The 15,138-nt window shown below is 37.8% G+C and overlaps 1 protein-coding gene across 1 annotated transcript in view; it reads right to left on the minus strand.

Moving 5' to 3' along the window:
• The window catches only part of LOC129225753 (G protein-activated inward rectifier potassium channel 3-like), a 77,726-nt gene that overhangs the window by 18,315 nt on the left and 44,273 nt on the right, over positions 1-15,138 (minus strand). The window contains exons 4-5 of the mRNA XM_054860252.1: positions 10,954-11,197; positions 8,153-8,330 (exon numbers count right to left, since the gene is read on the minus strand). Coding sequence (XP_054716227.1) covers positions 8,153-8,330; positions 10,954-11,197 — 422 coding nt within the window. The remainder of the gene's footprint in view (positions 1-8,152; positions 8,331-10,953; positions 11,198-15,138) is intronic.

Raw genomic sequence — 15,138 nt, forward strand, 5'->3', positions numbered from 1 at the left:
CTACTTGCCGATAAATTTTTCTTTCATTCCGTTCATTATTTCTTGAGATACAGCAGTCACAATTGACGACAAAAAACGTTCTATACTTCTATAGCTCAACCCCCGTTTGAGTTATTGACACCAAAATTGAATCAGCACCTGTTCCTGTTAATGGCAACATATGGACCAAATTTTGTTTGATTCCACCAGTTACTTCCTGAGGAATAGCAAGCACGCGCAACTCAAAAAACGTCCCATTGCTCCACCCCCCTTGGAGGAATTCGCGCCAAAAACCAATGGGCACAAGTTCACATAGCGGCACATATGTGTACCAAATTTCGTTCAATTTCATGCGGTAGTTTTTGCTGTAGAGCGGCCACAAAAAACTGGTCACACACAGACGTGACACACATACACACAGACAGACAGACATTTTCCAAAAATAGTCGAAATGGACTCAGTACACCTCAAAACGTTCGAATCCGTCAAAATTCGAAATTCGAAAATTTGCGCGAATCCAATACTTTCTTCTATATATTAGATATAGAAGAAACTAAAAATATGTACAATTTAAAATTTTACGTAAAAGCAATGATACTCAACCAGAAGCCCGCCGAGATTTTGTGAACGACTCAAACACACACACACACACACACACACACATATATATATATATATATATATATATATATATATATATATATATAATATGGCTAAGATGACTGGTCGCTTGACTTTGAGAGAGTTCTTTTCTTTACGGAGAGAGAGAGAGGGGGTGAATGCTGGCGTTGGCACAAGGTCAAGAACCATTGCAGTACAATATTGAGAAGTCAACGGCCAACTGAACCAAAATGAAGTTGTTTAATTCCTGGTCTGCTATCACTGCCGGAATTGACCTTCTGGGGAAGGATGATAACAGTCCTCACATGGGAAAATCTACTGTCTTTTAAAAAATTATACCTATGTGTACAAAATGTAAAATAGAAATAACAATGTGAAATAACACAAATTGCAGATTACTGCAGACGCGTGTTTCGGCGTGACAAGGGACGCCTTTTTCACTGCAAAGCAAAAGAAATGAATATATGGATAGAAAGACATCAAACAAAAGCAATTGTCTTTTGCACTGAAAAAGGCGTTCCTTGTACCGCCGAAACACGTGTCTGCAGTAATCTGCAATTTATGCTATTTGACGATGTTATTTCTTATTTTACTGTATTTAGATTTGCAGTATAGGTTAAACCAAGGGCTCGATAGAGGGGCTTGGTTCCCTTGGCTGTATCACTGCGTTCGTCCATTGAAGATTAAAAGTTATCAGAGTCAAACTATCAGTCAAGGCAGTCCAAAAAAAAAAAGTATAAACAGTATTACGAGTCAAAAAAGAAAACAAAACATTTTTTCCCATTCCAAAAAGCCTTTTTTGGTTTGTCAATGAAAAAGACTATTAGATATTATCCAAGAACAATTTGTTAACAACGCACTCTGATTTTCATAAATTTTTATATGGCTTTACTGGTAAAATTGCTGTCATGCGTATAATACATAGAAAAACTAGCATGTAACTAATAAAATAATGCTAATAAAGCAAATGAGAGAACAATTGAAAGAAAGGATGTACAAACCGCACTAAAGAATTTTCTAAACCTATACATGATCGTAAGAAACCGGCATTACTCTTCAAGGCCTTTTTAGTAATGAGGTCAATTTTGAACTCTTGATACTTCCTTTTCATTCTCGCAACATTTTTCCCATTTAGATCTAGATCCTCTTTTTTTTTTTGGACGTTTTACATTTTAGACTTTTCATTTACAGATCAAAATGAGATGATCGTTTATTTTTTCAATATGAAATTAAGAAAATTTCGACAGTTGTTGATGGTTTTGAAACTGATACACACAGTGGAAGATTAACAAATTTGAGGGCTCGTCACAATTTATTTTTGGAAGCCCCTTTGTTTATCTCTTTAATACGAAAATTGGAGCAACAAGTCCCTTTCGGGAGGGGTGCCCACCTATAGGGGGGCACAGGCTGCGCAGTTAAAATTTTTAGGGGGGTTGTTTTGCAGGGTATTTTTCTCTTTTTTTGGAGGAGGATTCCGCTCTTACGGGGGAGGGGGGCTTGCTCATGGAGGATGGGCACCCCTGCTTTCGGAGCCCCTAAGTCGTGGGGCCCTTCGCAGTCGCGACGTTTGCGATGTAGTAAATCCGCCTCTGAATCCATTTCTTTAAATTAGCTAAAGTGGACTTTGAAAATCGAAATATTTTCTTAAAAATCGTTCTGAAAAATTTTAGTTTGTATTATTTTTATCCAATGCTTTGGTTAAAATTTATTAAATGTCTGAAAAAATTTGAATCTCAAAAGTAAAATTTACTGCAGCACAAAGCAGAAGCACACTCAAAAAACAGCGCGTAGTGCTTTGTTAGAGAGCGCGGAGTGTTTTGTTTAGATTGCGTGGAGTGCATTTATATTTATCAAATCGAATTATTTTATTGATTTCCTTTTTTTAATAGATTTTTTTTTTCTTTTAGATAAAATCATCAAAATTAGAAAGTAAAAAAAGAAAAAGGTTATGTATAATCTACTTTCTCATTAATGAAACTACGTTTTCTAATATTAACGATCATGCCATATGTTTTTTTACAGTCTGGATTTATAAATCATTTCTTAATCACAGGGAGATTCGCCATTTCTTTGTGATTGATTGTGGAACAACGATTTTCATTTGTCTTATTTTACTGCAATGGTCTGCTTATAAGAGCCGAAAAGTATCATTTCAAATGATGTAACTTGTTAACATCATTTTGTTTCACACAACTGGAATTTTTCCAGATCTCGTTTGATTTTTGAGCTATTTTTCAACGCTTAAAAATTTCGCAAGCAAGAAGAATTGCTATGCAGGAAACAGAAACCGCCGCGCCGAGTGCGCTGCATCAAGAGACGTCTGATCCACCTCCTGGGGTGACGCTGTTGACCAGCAAGATTTGAAAATTTACTGATTGGCATTTACATGCCTACTGCCAACTTAAAGGGCTTTCTGATGAAGCTGACCACTACCTTCTGAACCTATGCTCCTTAATGAATGAAAAGAGACTGATTTTGGACGCCAACGCCTGGGCCCCTTGGGTCAAGAAGATGAACCGTCTGGCCGAAGTAATGCTGGTGAAGTTCCCGCTGGATGAAGAGGGTAAAAACCCAAATTTCATTACTCTGCGGGAGTACCATAGCATGACAAATCTGCCAGGCAAAAAACCCCCTAACTTTAAGGCCACAGTGCCGTATCAAAAGAGAAAATCTACTGAAGACGGGTTTCAGAGCCCTACATAAACCTGCAAGGTTAAAAAGAATGAGAAGGTTCAACCCTTAAAGGTTGGAAACATGTTCAATGCTCTTAGCCAGGGTGGGGGGATCTCCACCGATTTGTCCGACCCAGACATGGATACCTAAGAGGAGGTTGTCGCAACCGTCCCTCCTAAAATCAAACCCATACTATAGCCGTGTACCCAAAAGAATACAGGGACTTTGTCACTGGGCTTAAAACAGAGACTCAAGCTGAGTTCAAAGTAAAGGTTTCCGGAGAATTTGCCAGAATTTTTCCGGCCACTTCTGACGATCACAGAGCCATTTCGGAGTACCTGCTCCGAACTAAGATACAGCATTACGTACAGCTGGCTAAACATAATCGCCCTGTCAAAATTGTTGTTAAGGGATCGCCATTGACAACGGATAAAGATGATTTAAAGTGGGCTCTTGAAGAGCTTGGCTACGGAGTTAAGAAGGTCGCGCTGCTTGTGCGAAAGGGTTCCACTCCTTTGCCGATTTTTCAAGTTCACCTATCACACACTGAAGGGGTTGAAAAAGTCTTTGACTTGACCAACATTCTATACACATATGTCACTGTGGAGGCATATAAACCTAGGAAAGGGCCTTCTCAGTGTCACAGATGCCAGAAGTTTAACCACAGCTCCGAGAACTGTTTTATGACCCCGAGGTGTGTTCGGTGTGGGGGTGAACATCTCTCCAGTGACTGCCCGCACAAGGCTGCTAAGATGGATAAACCTATGTGTGCCAATTGCCAGGGCCCTCATCCTGCCTCTTACAAAGGATGCCCAAAATATAAAAACTTTATCAAGAAGTCCTCTAAAACTTCCCCCAACCCCAGGTCGTTTACTTCCAACTCAACTAATTTCCCAGCACTCCCTAGTCAAAAACAAGCTGAGAGTAAGAGCGATGGCACTGTGAGTGCCCCCAATGCTCTCACACACTCATTCGCCCAAAAGGCCCGAGGCTCAGCCATCGCGGGAGCTTCAAACAGAGCGGCTCAAGCCACCTCTGCTAGCGACGTGAGCACTCTGGCCCCAGAGCAGCCTCGTCGCAAACCATCAACCGGTGCTTTCTCGGAAGCTGCCGGAACATGGGACTCCATTAAGGAGATCTTGGACTTTTTCAAAGTTCTGAACCTCCCTGCCATCATTAAAACTATCAAACTGGTTCTGCCTGAAATTAGAAAACAATCTGACCCTATCAATAAACTTTGGGCTCTTTTCCAAGCTTTCATGGACAGTGATGAGTTATTTCAGGGCACATAATGGCTTTCCCCCTCGGCCTTTCTCTTTTGTCGTGGAATGCCTGCGGGCTGCTCGACAATATCACTGAACTTAGGCAACTTGTTTATGAACAAGCGTCCGATATTATCTGTGTGCAAGAGACGCATCTTAGACCAATCAATCGTGGGATTGGGATCCCCAATTATAACTTTTACCGCAATGATCGACTTCCAGATCAAAATAATTATACTAGGGCATGGGGGGGGGGGTACCTTAATTTATGTTAAGAACTCTATTCCACACCACCAGAACCTAACACCAAGCCTTTTGGCACTTGAAGCTACCTCTATCACAATTGCACCAAAAGGCTTTTGCCCCATCACGATTGTCTCTGCGTATGGCCTAACACTCAGACACATGAGGGCGAAAGAAAAAGCCTCGAAGCTCCTTCGGGATCTAGAAGCAGTCTTTCAATACCCTCATAGCACAATAGTTTGCGGAGATTTTAACGCACATCATACCTTCTGGTGCTGCAATGGAACCACCGCCACTGGTAGAACTATTTTTGACTTTGCCCAAAAGGCAGGAATTACCATCGTAGCTCCTCCCACACCTACACGTATCACTGTGACCAGCGCATCTACTATTGACTTTGGGATGTTCAAATTGTTTCCCTACAGTTGCGAGGTGACTTCGCTTGCAAAGCTCTCCTCGGATCACAACCCAGTCAAATTTGTCTTTGTCACGGTTACAGTGAATACTGCACTTCCACATGCCTCGAAACCTGATTGGCCCAGGTTTCGTAAACTCCTGAACTCCATTCACTTTGATTTTCAGGACATCAATACTGGGACTGAGCTCGATTCTTCTGTTCACAATTTAACTAATACCATTATTAATATCCATTCCAAAACCTCCATCCCCATTTTAAAGCAAAGCTATGCTAAGGAGCTCCCCCTCTACATCAGAAACTTAATTAGGTCAAAAAATCAGCTACGAAAAACTTATCAACTCCGCAGGGATCCTGCTTCCAAGTCCGACCTCAATAAGGCACAGGAGCTATTTAAACAAGCAATTAAAAGGCACAAAAATGACTCATGGACTCAATATATTTCCTCCCTTACTGCAGACGACACTTCCATTTGGAAAGCCGTCAAGCGGCATCGGGGGACGTATAGACACATTCCGCCCATTAAAGGCAAAACCCTTCCAGGAGGCCAAATTGTAACTGCTGTGACTGATATTGAAAAGGCAGAACTTTTTGCCGATCATTTCGAACAGCAGTTCACACCTAACAACACCAGACATGACGATACTGAATCACTTGTTAACAACACACTACACAATTACTTCACAACTCCACACGCTAGCAACACCCTTCAGATTCAGCCCTCAGATGTTCTAAGCTATGTCAAAAAGTGTAAGAAAAAGAAAAGTCCAAGCCTTGATAGAATCACCAACTCTCTAATTAAAAACCTGCCAATTCGTACTATTTTCTATATTACCCAACTCATCAACAAAATACTCGAGTTGGGTCACTTTCCGCAGGAGTGGAAAACTGCTATAATAATCACTATTCCAAAAAAGGAAAGAGCAACAACGGAGCCGTCGGAATACCGACCAATCAGCTTGCTCTCTGCTCTCTCCAAAATTACTGAATTCTGCATTCTCAATAAACTTCTTGACTTTCTTGCGGATCACAACATCATACAAGCTGAACAATTCGGCTTCCGCAGGAAGTACTCTACAAACCACCAACTACTTAAAGTCACAGAACTAATCAGAGAGGCTGAAAAAAATCATCAGAAAACCATCGGGCTTTTCCTTGACATAGCGAAGGCATTCGATAGGGTTTGGATTGATGCGCTAATTTACAAACTTATACGCCTTGGGTTACCTCATGCACTCATAAACATTATCAGCTCCTATCTTATGAATAGGCACTTTATCGTTCGAGTGAGAGAAACTCTCTCAACACCTAGACACATACGGGCCAGGGTGCCTCCCCCCCACAAGGCAGCCTCTTAGGCCCAACTCTTTACTCAATTTTCTCAAACGATATCCCACACATGGACAACACGCATCTTGCCATTTATGCAGATGACACCTGCATACTAGCCTCCGCTCAGGGACTTTATCAAGCCTTTTCAGCAATTCAAAACCACTTAACACATCTAGATATCTGGCTAAGGACTTGGAAAATCAAAGTTAATGCCAACAAAAGTATAGCTACCTGCTTTTTTACAAGAACAACTGAGCTCCCTCCTATTAAACTGCATCTTTATACCGACCCGATTGATTGGTCTCAGCGGGCGAAATATTTAGGCATAACGTTCGACCGTAATTTAACCTGGCGACCTCACATTGAAGAGGTACGCAAGAAGTACCTCACTTCCAAAACCACTAAATTGTCTCCTGCACAAAAAAAAGCGTTTTATCAACGGATAATAAACTGCTCATTTATAAGTCCTGCCTAAGACCCATTATTACCTATGGAGCGCCCATATGGGCGACTTCTGCAATCTCTAACTTTAACAGAGTTGAGAACTTGCAGAGAGTGATGGTTCGAGCGGCGTGCGACCCTCCCTGGTACGTCCGTACGGACAAGCTGGTGGAAGAGGTTGGCATCCCGACGCTCCATAGCTTTTGCAAAAAGCTCGCCAAGAGATTTCTCTACAACATCCCCCGTGTTGGCAATCAACTACTTAACATCCTTCCAAATTACGATCCATTGGATCCGGCAAATTCTCGCAGGCCTCGCGCTCTGCTAGCTTAGTTTCAATTTCGAAACGGGGTGAGTGAATCCCTTATCGGGTTCATACCTCGTTTCGACTCTAGTTATTGTGCTACACTCTGGCTGGGAGCATGCTCCTATCTATTTTCATTTCACTATTTTCTTTTTAAATTTCTTATCAACATTTTATCATTGTCTTAATTTTATTTTATTTTTATTCATTCAAATAGCCTAGAAATCCCCCACGGGGAAAAAAAGTATAAAACTTTAAAAAAATATGTAGGAAGCGAAAAAAAAAAAAAAACTTAAACTTATTTAAATAAAGAAGAACTTTAGTTGAAATTTACTTTGAAGAGCCTTCGGCTAACCATTATGGTACTCCCGTTAGAGGAAGCCACATCTCTCGTACATCCACGCAACCATCTTCTGCGCCAAAATAAAGCCATGTCCCCAACCGGGGAACTTTCAACATACCACACCAGAGGATAAGGGGCAGGGCCCCAGGTGCCTCAAGCAAAGAACTTATATTTCCGTGGCATTATCAACAAATAGGCCATGCTGTTGCATTTTATTGCATTTTATTGCATTGGAGCCAGAATTGTTGAAAACAATATAGTAGAAGTTTTGAATCAGATTTTGTCAACATCATTATAACTGATCAAATCCCTTTTAAGATTTGCATTCCATGCTTTACTGATATTAGTTTGTTTTGAGAAATGTACAAGGTCACGTTTCCGAAACTTTTGAAAAAATTTGTGCTTATTAACAAAATCTCTGACCATTCCAAAAGAAACGGCCTTGATTTTTCCATGCTGTACAATTACAGTAGAAAACATTGATGATGAAATAATTAATTATTTTTATTGCTCAAAGGACAATATTTTCTCTTTCTTACCGATGGTGTGCTGCGTTTCCACGGAAAAGAGAAAAGCAGTCGAAAATGAGTGAACTTCTGTAACGCAAGGATTCCAATTTTCGTCCCCTATGTGTTCATAGTCACCATGTGCCAAGCAAATTAGCCACCATATGAGGGCGAAAATGAGCCAACTAAGTAAAAAGCCTAAGGCGAAAACCTGAAAAATAGAAAAATTCAATTTGATGTTGGTATTTCTCAAAATATTACCGAAATTGTAAGCTTTACCTTCCAATCGGTATGTTATCTATTCCCGCGATTCACAACTTTTTTTAGTCCACGAACTGGTAAAATTGGTGAAAACATTTTGCGGACCAAGTTTTAATCTATTTATTATTTTATTTATTTATTTTTGAAAAAAAAAAAGAAGAAGAAGAAGAAAAAGCTTGCACTAGATACTAAAAAACTACAAATCATTCGGTACTAACATTTTTTCTTCTTATTAATAACAGTATACATATGCAAAGAGCAACAGCTTTTTTTCTATAATTCTAACCATTTAAAAAATCTCTCAGTATTGCAAAAGTGATTGCGAAATCTAGTACAACTGAAAAAAAAAAAAAAAAAAACGAAAAGTGACCTACCTGAGCTCATTCCAATGTTGCGGAACTTTCAAGAACAAAATTATTTTCGCCTTCCAAAAAGTATGGTATAAAATTAATGTAACGCGTATAATGTCGTAAAAAATTTATCATTACTATTTTAATTAGATTTTTTTTGGCACGATTTATCATCGAAACAACGAAATTCCCTAAAAGAGGGATTTTTTAGTAATTAGAACTTTGGAAAAAAATCCCTGCGGTAAAACGATTAAATTCGCAAAAACGAAGTCTTTTCATACAGGAGTATGAAAATGAAGTGTCTGAAAATTTCGGAAGCATGTTTATTTCATCTTTCTTTTTTAAAAAATTTACTCCCAAAAAAGTGGTAAAAAGTAACCATTTTTTCTTTGAACTTCTTATTTTTTTACCTGCTCTTATCAGTTGTCGCTTCAAAGAGAAAAGAAACTTATGCCTTGTTTAAAACATTTTTTTTTCAAACCTAAAAGTTGTAGATTCTTTTTTTTAAAATTCAAAAATAAAAAATAGTAATCTCAATTTATTCCTGTACAGGCTAGATTAAAAAAAATCTCTATGTATTAGAAAAAATCTCCTTTCGTTCAAACTTTTGTTGCTAAATTTATTCATACAAAGTCTTCCCAACTTCATGTATAAGTCTCTCTAATTTTCACATGTCAATGTTGGCTGCTATGGTAGATGGAATATACTATAATTCACCTTCATCACATGTCTGAAAAATGTTGTAGTGTTTTGGAAAGTTATCACAAAATCCCGAAGCGAAACTAACCATAAACCATCAAGGTTGCTTTGACCGTTAGTGTTATCTAAATATCACAATTTGAATAATTTGGCGCGGAGGACAATATGAGAGTTTCTCTTCCAAACGTCACAACATACATGACAATTTACTACAAAATGAACTCTACCTAAATTACAATGTTTGTAGCCTTAAACTAAAACATGGGAGGTTTCTAAACACTATTTACTTGTGAATAAACTTTCGACTACTTTTTATGTATACTATTTACTTCATTCGCAATGCTTTAATGTTCTCAAATGTTTCTTAACCAACTGCTGTGTTTTTACGTATGCAGAATTCGGAAACTTGATTATTTCGTAAATGCAAGCGCCGACTTGGGTAATTAATATAATTAATGCTTTTCAGCTGTTAGTCGCAGTTTCGTAGTTTTATTTTTAATGAATTTATGAGCGGATGACTTTTACATTCTCAGTTTACTAGTTTCTATCTGTTTTTTTTTTTTTTTTTTTTTTTTGAGTTTTTCTTAACCATTGCATTATCTATTTATTTTTATTATTAATACTATTTTTATCTCTGTATATTAAAAAAAAGTAACGTCAAAGAAATTGTGAAAGGAAGTCTGTGGCGTTCAAATGTACAAAACTGCCGTTTTGCAACGTTCAGGAGCCCTTCAGTGTCTATAGCGCTGCAAGTTAGTACAACTTAGTTTAAAACCCAGGAAAGAGGTGCTTTTTGTTCCAAACGGATCTCTTAACGCGTTTTTAATCTGATTAATTGATGGTTTAAATTCTTTGTGAATCAAATAAGATTGCGAAAAAATCTTCGGCGGTTGGTGAGCGGCAGCAGCCCCTGAGTTATTATTATTTTTGCTAGCATTTCTCCGTTTTAAGCTAATAAAAAAAAACTACTAAATAATTTTCGCGTTTAAAAGTATGTTTTCCTGTTTTTTACTTCCTTTTCAATTGAAATCTTTTTAAAAATTGGTTTTTCAATTCCTTCATTTTATAATGTTTTTTAAATTTTTGAAAAAGTAAAAGTTTTTTTTTTCTTCCTGGCAAAATGCGTTTTCAATTTGCAGCATTTTGTCTGCTGTAAACTCCCGATTATCGGCGGTCGGTTTATCCGCGGGTCTTTTCACTTTTTTTTTAAACGGTCATTAAATGTTTTTTAAGCTTATGATTGTCTTATTGTTGGGTTTTAGCTTTTACATATATTTTTTTATATTCAATGTTAGTATATGCAATGTAGCAATGTTTTTAGTTATAATTTAAATGTATGCGTGAATGTTATTCATATTTTTTAACTATTGTATACAGTAGTATCGTTTATTAACTATTATTCGGATTATCCGCGGTTTTCGCTTATCCGCGGTTACCGTGTCCCCTATTCCGCGGATAATCGGGAGCTTACTGTATTTTGTTTTATGAATTCGGGCATGGATGACAATAAGCGCAAATACTTACCAGAAGATTGTACCGCCATTGTATGTCAACGAGGGTTGTGAAAATATCTTGTAAATATCTCTGGCTCCTTTTACTAACATGTTCTTTGGACAAATTGACTGTTCCGTTTTTCAAGATGACTCGTTTTCGATGTCTTCCCGGTATGCCCTTTGTTAGGCGTACAATTCCAGATCCAGCCCCTCCGTCCGTGCCATTGCTTTTTAGGGAATATCGACTAGACGTACTCTTCGTCCGATAAAGACCTCTGAGAATACAATGTTAGGAAGATAATACGAGTTAAAGTACACTATGCAGTATACAGGGTGTATCAGTACAGCGTTTACAGACTTTCAGGGCAAATAGAGTACACCTAGACGATGGGAAACCACATAGCAATGCATGGTCAGAAACGCTTTGCTGGCGCGGTAGACGACACAAATCACCAAAAAGACAAGACACAAATAAGAGAAGAAGACATGTTTATTATCCTTAGTACAGCAGAAAACTAAGAAAAAATAACATTGAGCCAACGATCGTCATCAAAGTAGGTGTTCGAAGTTACGACCCCGGGCCGGGATGCATGCCTCACATCTCCGGCGCATTGAAGATCGAACGTTAGCGAAAATACGGGCGTGTGTGTGTCCCGGACTTCCCGGTGTAACAAAAACGTGCGCATGCACCGTCATCTGATGCTTCGGTTTACGTAGCAACATGTATCGTGTACACCGGACAAAAACTTACCAGTATTTTTGCTGTATTAAAAATAATAAACATGTTTTATCCTCTTACTCGTGTCCTATCTTTCTTATGCTTTGTGTCGTCACTATCGCGTCAGAAAAGCGTTTCCGACCATGCATTGCTATGTGATTTTCCATCGTCTAGGTGTACTCTATCTGCCCTGAAAGTCTGTAAACGCTGTACTGATACACCCTGTAGATATTTATACATTTTCATGAAAAAAAGAAATTTTATTCAAAAAAGATATTTTAAAATGCAAGGTAATCGCTATTAGTATTCCCTAAATCACTATCCGTACTCCCTAAAAAGCCGTGTTGCCGTGCTAAAGCGCAAAAGTCGTATCTGCAGCTGAGTTCAAAATGAGAAATTGTCGTTTAAAGTTTTGCTTCTCCATGTATTTGATTAAGATGCAACTTTTTCAGATTTTTTAAAAAAAAATATTTTCCATTGACAAATGACCATAAAATATTTTATTCAGGAATTTAGGTAAAATATGGCACAAAGAACAACCTGGTGACAATAACTGAATTTTGATAAAAATTGCAGATACTCCTGGTCCCTTTTCACCTGGCCAGGAGATGATCGACGCATAAACAAATAAATATATACGCAAAGTATGTTTGATTTATATGAAAGATAGTAAGTGTGAGCTGTAGGGTTTTATACTGGGGGGTCGAGGAGGCAGTCCGCCCCGGGGGACACCCATCTAAGGGATAACCCCCAAAATTGATTTGAGAGTTTATGAAAACTTAAATATTTCAATTCTGAAAATGTCCCTCATATATATGAAATTTCAACGTAAATGGAGCACACCATTGCGACGTGTGGGGTGGTTGCATGTGGGACTAGAGTAAATTTACATAAAATGAGACCATAATTTGTACGGGTCTTTTAGTAAAATTTTCGTTTCAGCGCAAGAATTAAAAATTTTTTTGAAAAAATTCTACAAACTTCATGTTTGCATAAAACATTAATAAATCTATTTTTGGTGGGTGGTAACACCACAAACTGTCCCAAGCGAGACCCGTCATAAAGACGCCACTGAGTGAGTGTTACATTTACTGTTTATAATAATAACAGAAAATCGCCCGTCATGATATGACGGGTGAAAATTGTTTCTACATTTGAACGACGCTATTGCCTGTTTGATGATATTTTGATAGTTGAAATTTTAACCCTAACTCCAGTGCATTTATCCTAAACTCCAGCAGGTAGCGTTCATTGCTGACAATTTTTTCGTTTCTTCATTCCCCTGAAATGAGTCTTACTAGACTGAGAGCCCAGGGCCGCCAGACCTAACTTATTTTCTAAGTAACAAAATGTGTAGGACAGAATAGAGTCAGCATGTACTTTAAACCAGGGTTCATACTCTATTTGGACAAAAAAATTCCATGACTTTTCCAAGACTTTTTCATGACTTCAATGAAAATTTTCATGACCTCGTTATACGAAGAGAATAGCACTATTTAATCTCAAACTTGGTAATATTTGGAAATGAACATTAGCAAAACGTCCCACAGCCTCATTGAAGCACTTACTCGTTGTGGAAAAAATATAAATGCACACTTAAAAAACTAAACTATTCTTATTTGTCTTTATCATATAAATTTAAATAAAGTAAAAATGCAGTGAAGAAAATATGATGATGCTTAAATGTATGATTTTTTTTTTAAAAACAGAGAGAATGATATTGAATGGGACAAAGGTTGAATGAGTCATCATTAAGTTTCAATAAATTTGCTTCAAAAGTTACCTTTTAGTGTCAACAGTGCCTTTAATCATCCACATAACTTGACAGTATTTTGGTTCTTTTTAAAGTAAAGCCACATAGTTTAGTTCTTTATGTTTCCAAACCAGATCTTTTTTGAAAAAAACCATTCAGTAATGAATCAATCTTTCTGATTCAAAAGTATATTTGTTTTGTTTACAAATTTGCATTTTCAAATGCATATAAATTAATAGGTACAGAAATTTCAGAACACGTTTAATTCCCAACATTGAACGTAGCAGTTGGTCGCATGGATTAGTTTTGTGTGCCGTATGTTGGGCACTACTGTTTTAGAGCATTTGAATTCCTCTTTTTCTGTATTCTGTCGCCTCACTTAATATCTATATTTTCTAAGACATTCAACAAATTAAGATAAACTCTGAAAAATTTAATAATAAAAGTTCTTACAAGTGATGGAATCGAACTCGCATGCAACTGAATTGCTTTTTTTGAGTGGGCGTGGCAAAACTAAGAATGTGAAATTTTGCTACTACAGAATATGAAACATAAGAAGTGTTGAAAATAACAGAAAATTCAAAATAAATGACGTCCAGGCAGTAAAATCACATCGCAAAAAATGGCAAGCGGCTGCGACAGAAGTGGATGCAATGAGATTTCAAAATTCAGATTTGATTTTTGGCTCGCTCAATTTTCCACTTTTAATAGCTTTTATGTGCTATACTGTTAAATCACTCAAGATTTCTAATGCTCCTTTAGTTACTGTTCCTTTCTCTTTGTCCAGGACATTTTTCCATGACTTGAAATAAATTTCCATGACTTTCAATGAAAATTTCAATTTTCCATGACTTTTCCAGGTCTGAAATTCTGTTATTTTTTTTCCATGACTTTCCAGGATTTCCATGACCCGTACGAACCCTGTTAAACGTACGCGTAATTATTAACTTGGACCGAGGGCCAATTTGCAGGTACTGGGTACTGAATGTACGAAAAAACATTGCTAACCTAAGTTATTTTCTAAGTCTCAATTTTTATATTATGATGCTCAGGGAGCTATTCTAAAACATTTTGTAAGCTGCCAGACCAATCGCATGGGCCAAACATCCCGCCAGACACAGTTAAAACAACCTTCCAAACAACCAGACACGTCCCGTGGGCACTAATGGCTGCCAATGGCGCAACTTTACTTATTTTCTAAGTCTCAATTTTTACATTATGACACTCAGGGAACTGTTCCAAAACATTTTGTAAGCAGTCAGACCAATCGCATGGGCCAAACATCCCGCCAGACACAGTTAAAACAACCTACCAAACAACCAGACACGTCCCGTGGGCACTAATGGCTGCCAATGGCGCAACTTTACTTATTTTCTAAGTGTAAATTTTTACTTCCTTTTACAAAAAAGGAAGTATTGTATTCGCGAAAAAATTTTCACTCAAAAATCGCCCTTAATTTCCATTTTGCTCACCCCCAAATGAATGTTGAGTTTTTTTTTCGATTCGACCACATGCGGAAAAGTGCCTAAGAATGTATAGACACGCGAAATATCCATTTTGACCATCACCGAGGTAATTACAACGACTTTTCTCGTGACGTCTGTATGTATGTGCGTATGTGCGTATGTGCGTATGTGCGTATGTATCTCGCATAACTCAAAAATGGTATGTCCTAGAAAGTTGAAATTTGGTACATAGACTCGTAGTGGGGTCTAGTTGTGCACCTCCTATTTTGGTTGCATTCG

This window comes from Uloborus diversus, chromosome 7 (genome assembly GCF_026930045.1).
Source record: "Uloborus diversus isolate 005 chromosome 7, Udiv.v.3.1, whole genome shotgun sequence".
Lineage (NCBI taxonomy): Eukaryota > Metazoa > Arthropoda > Arachnida > Araneae > Uloboridae > Uloborus > Uloborus diversus.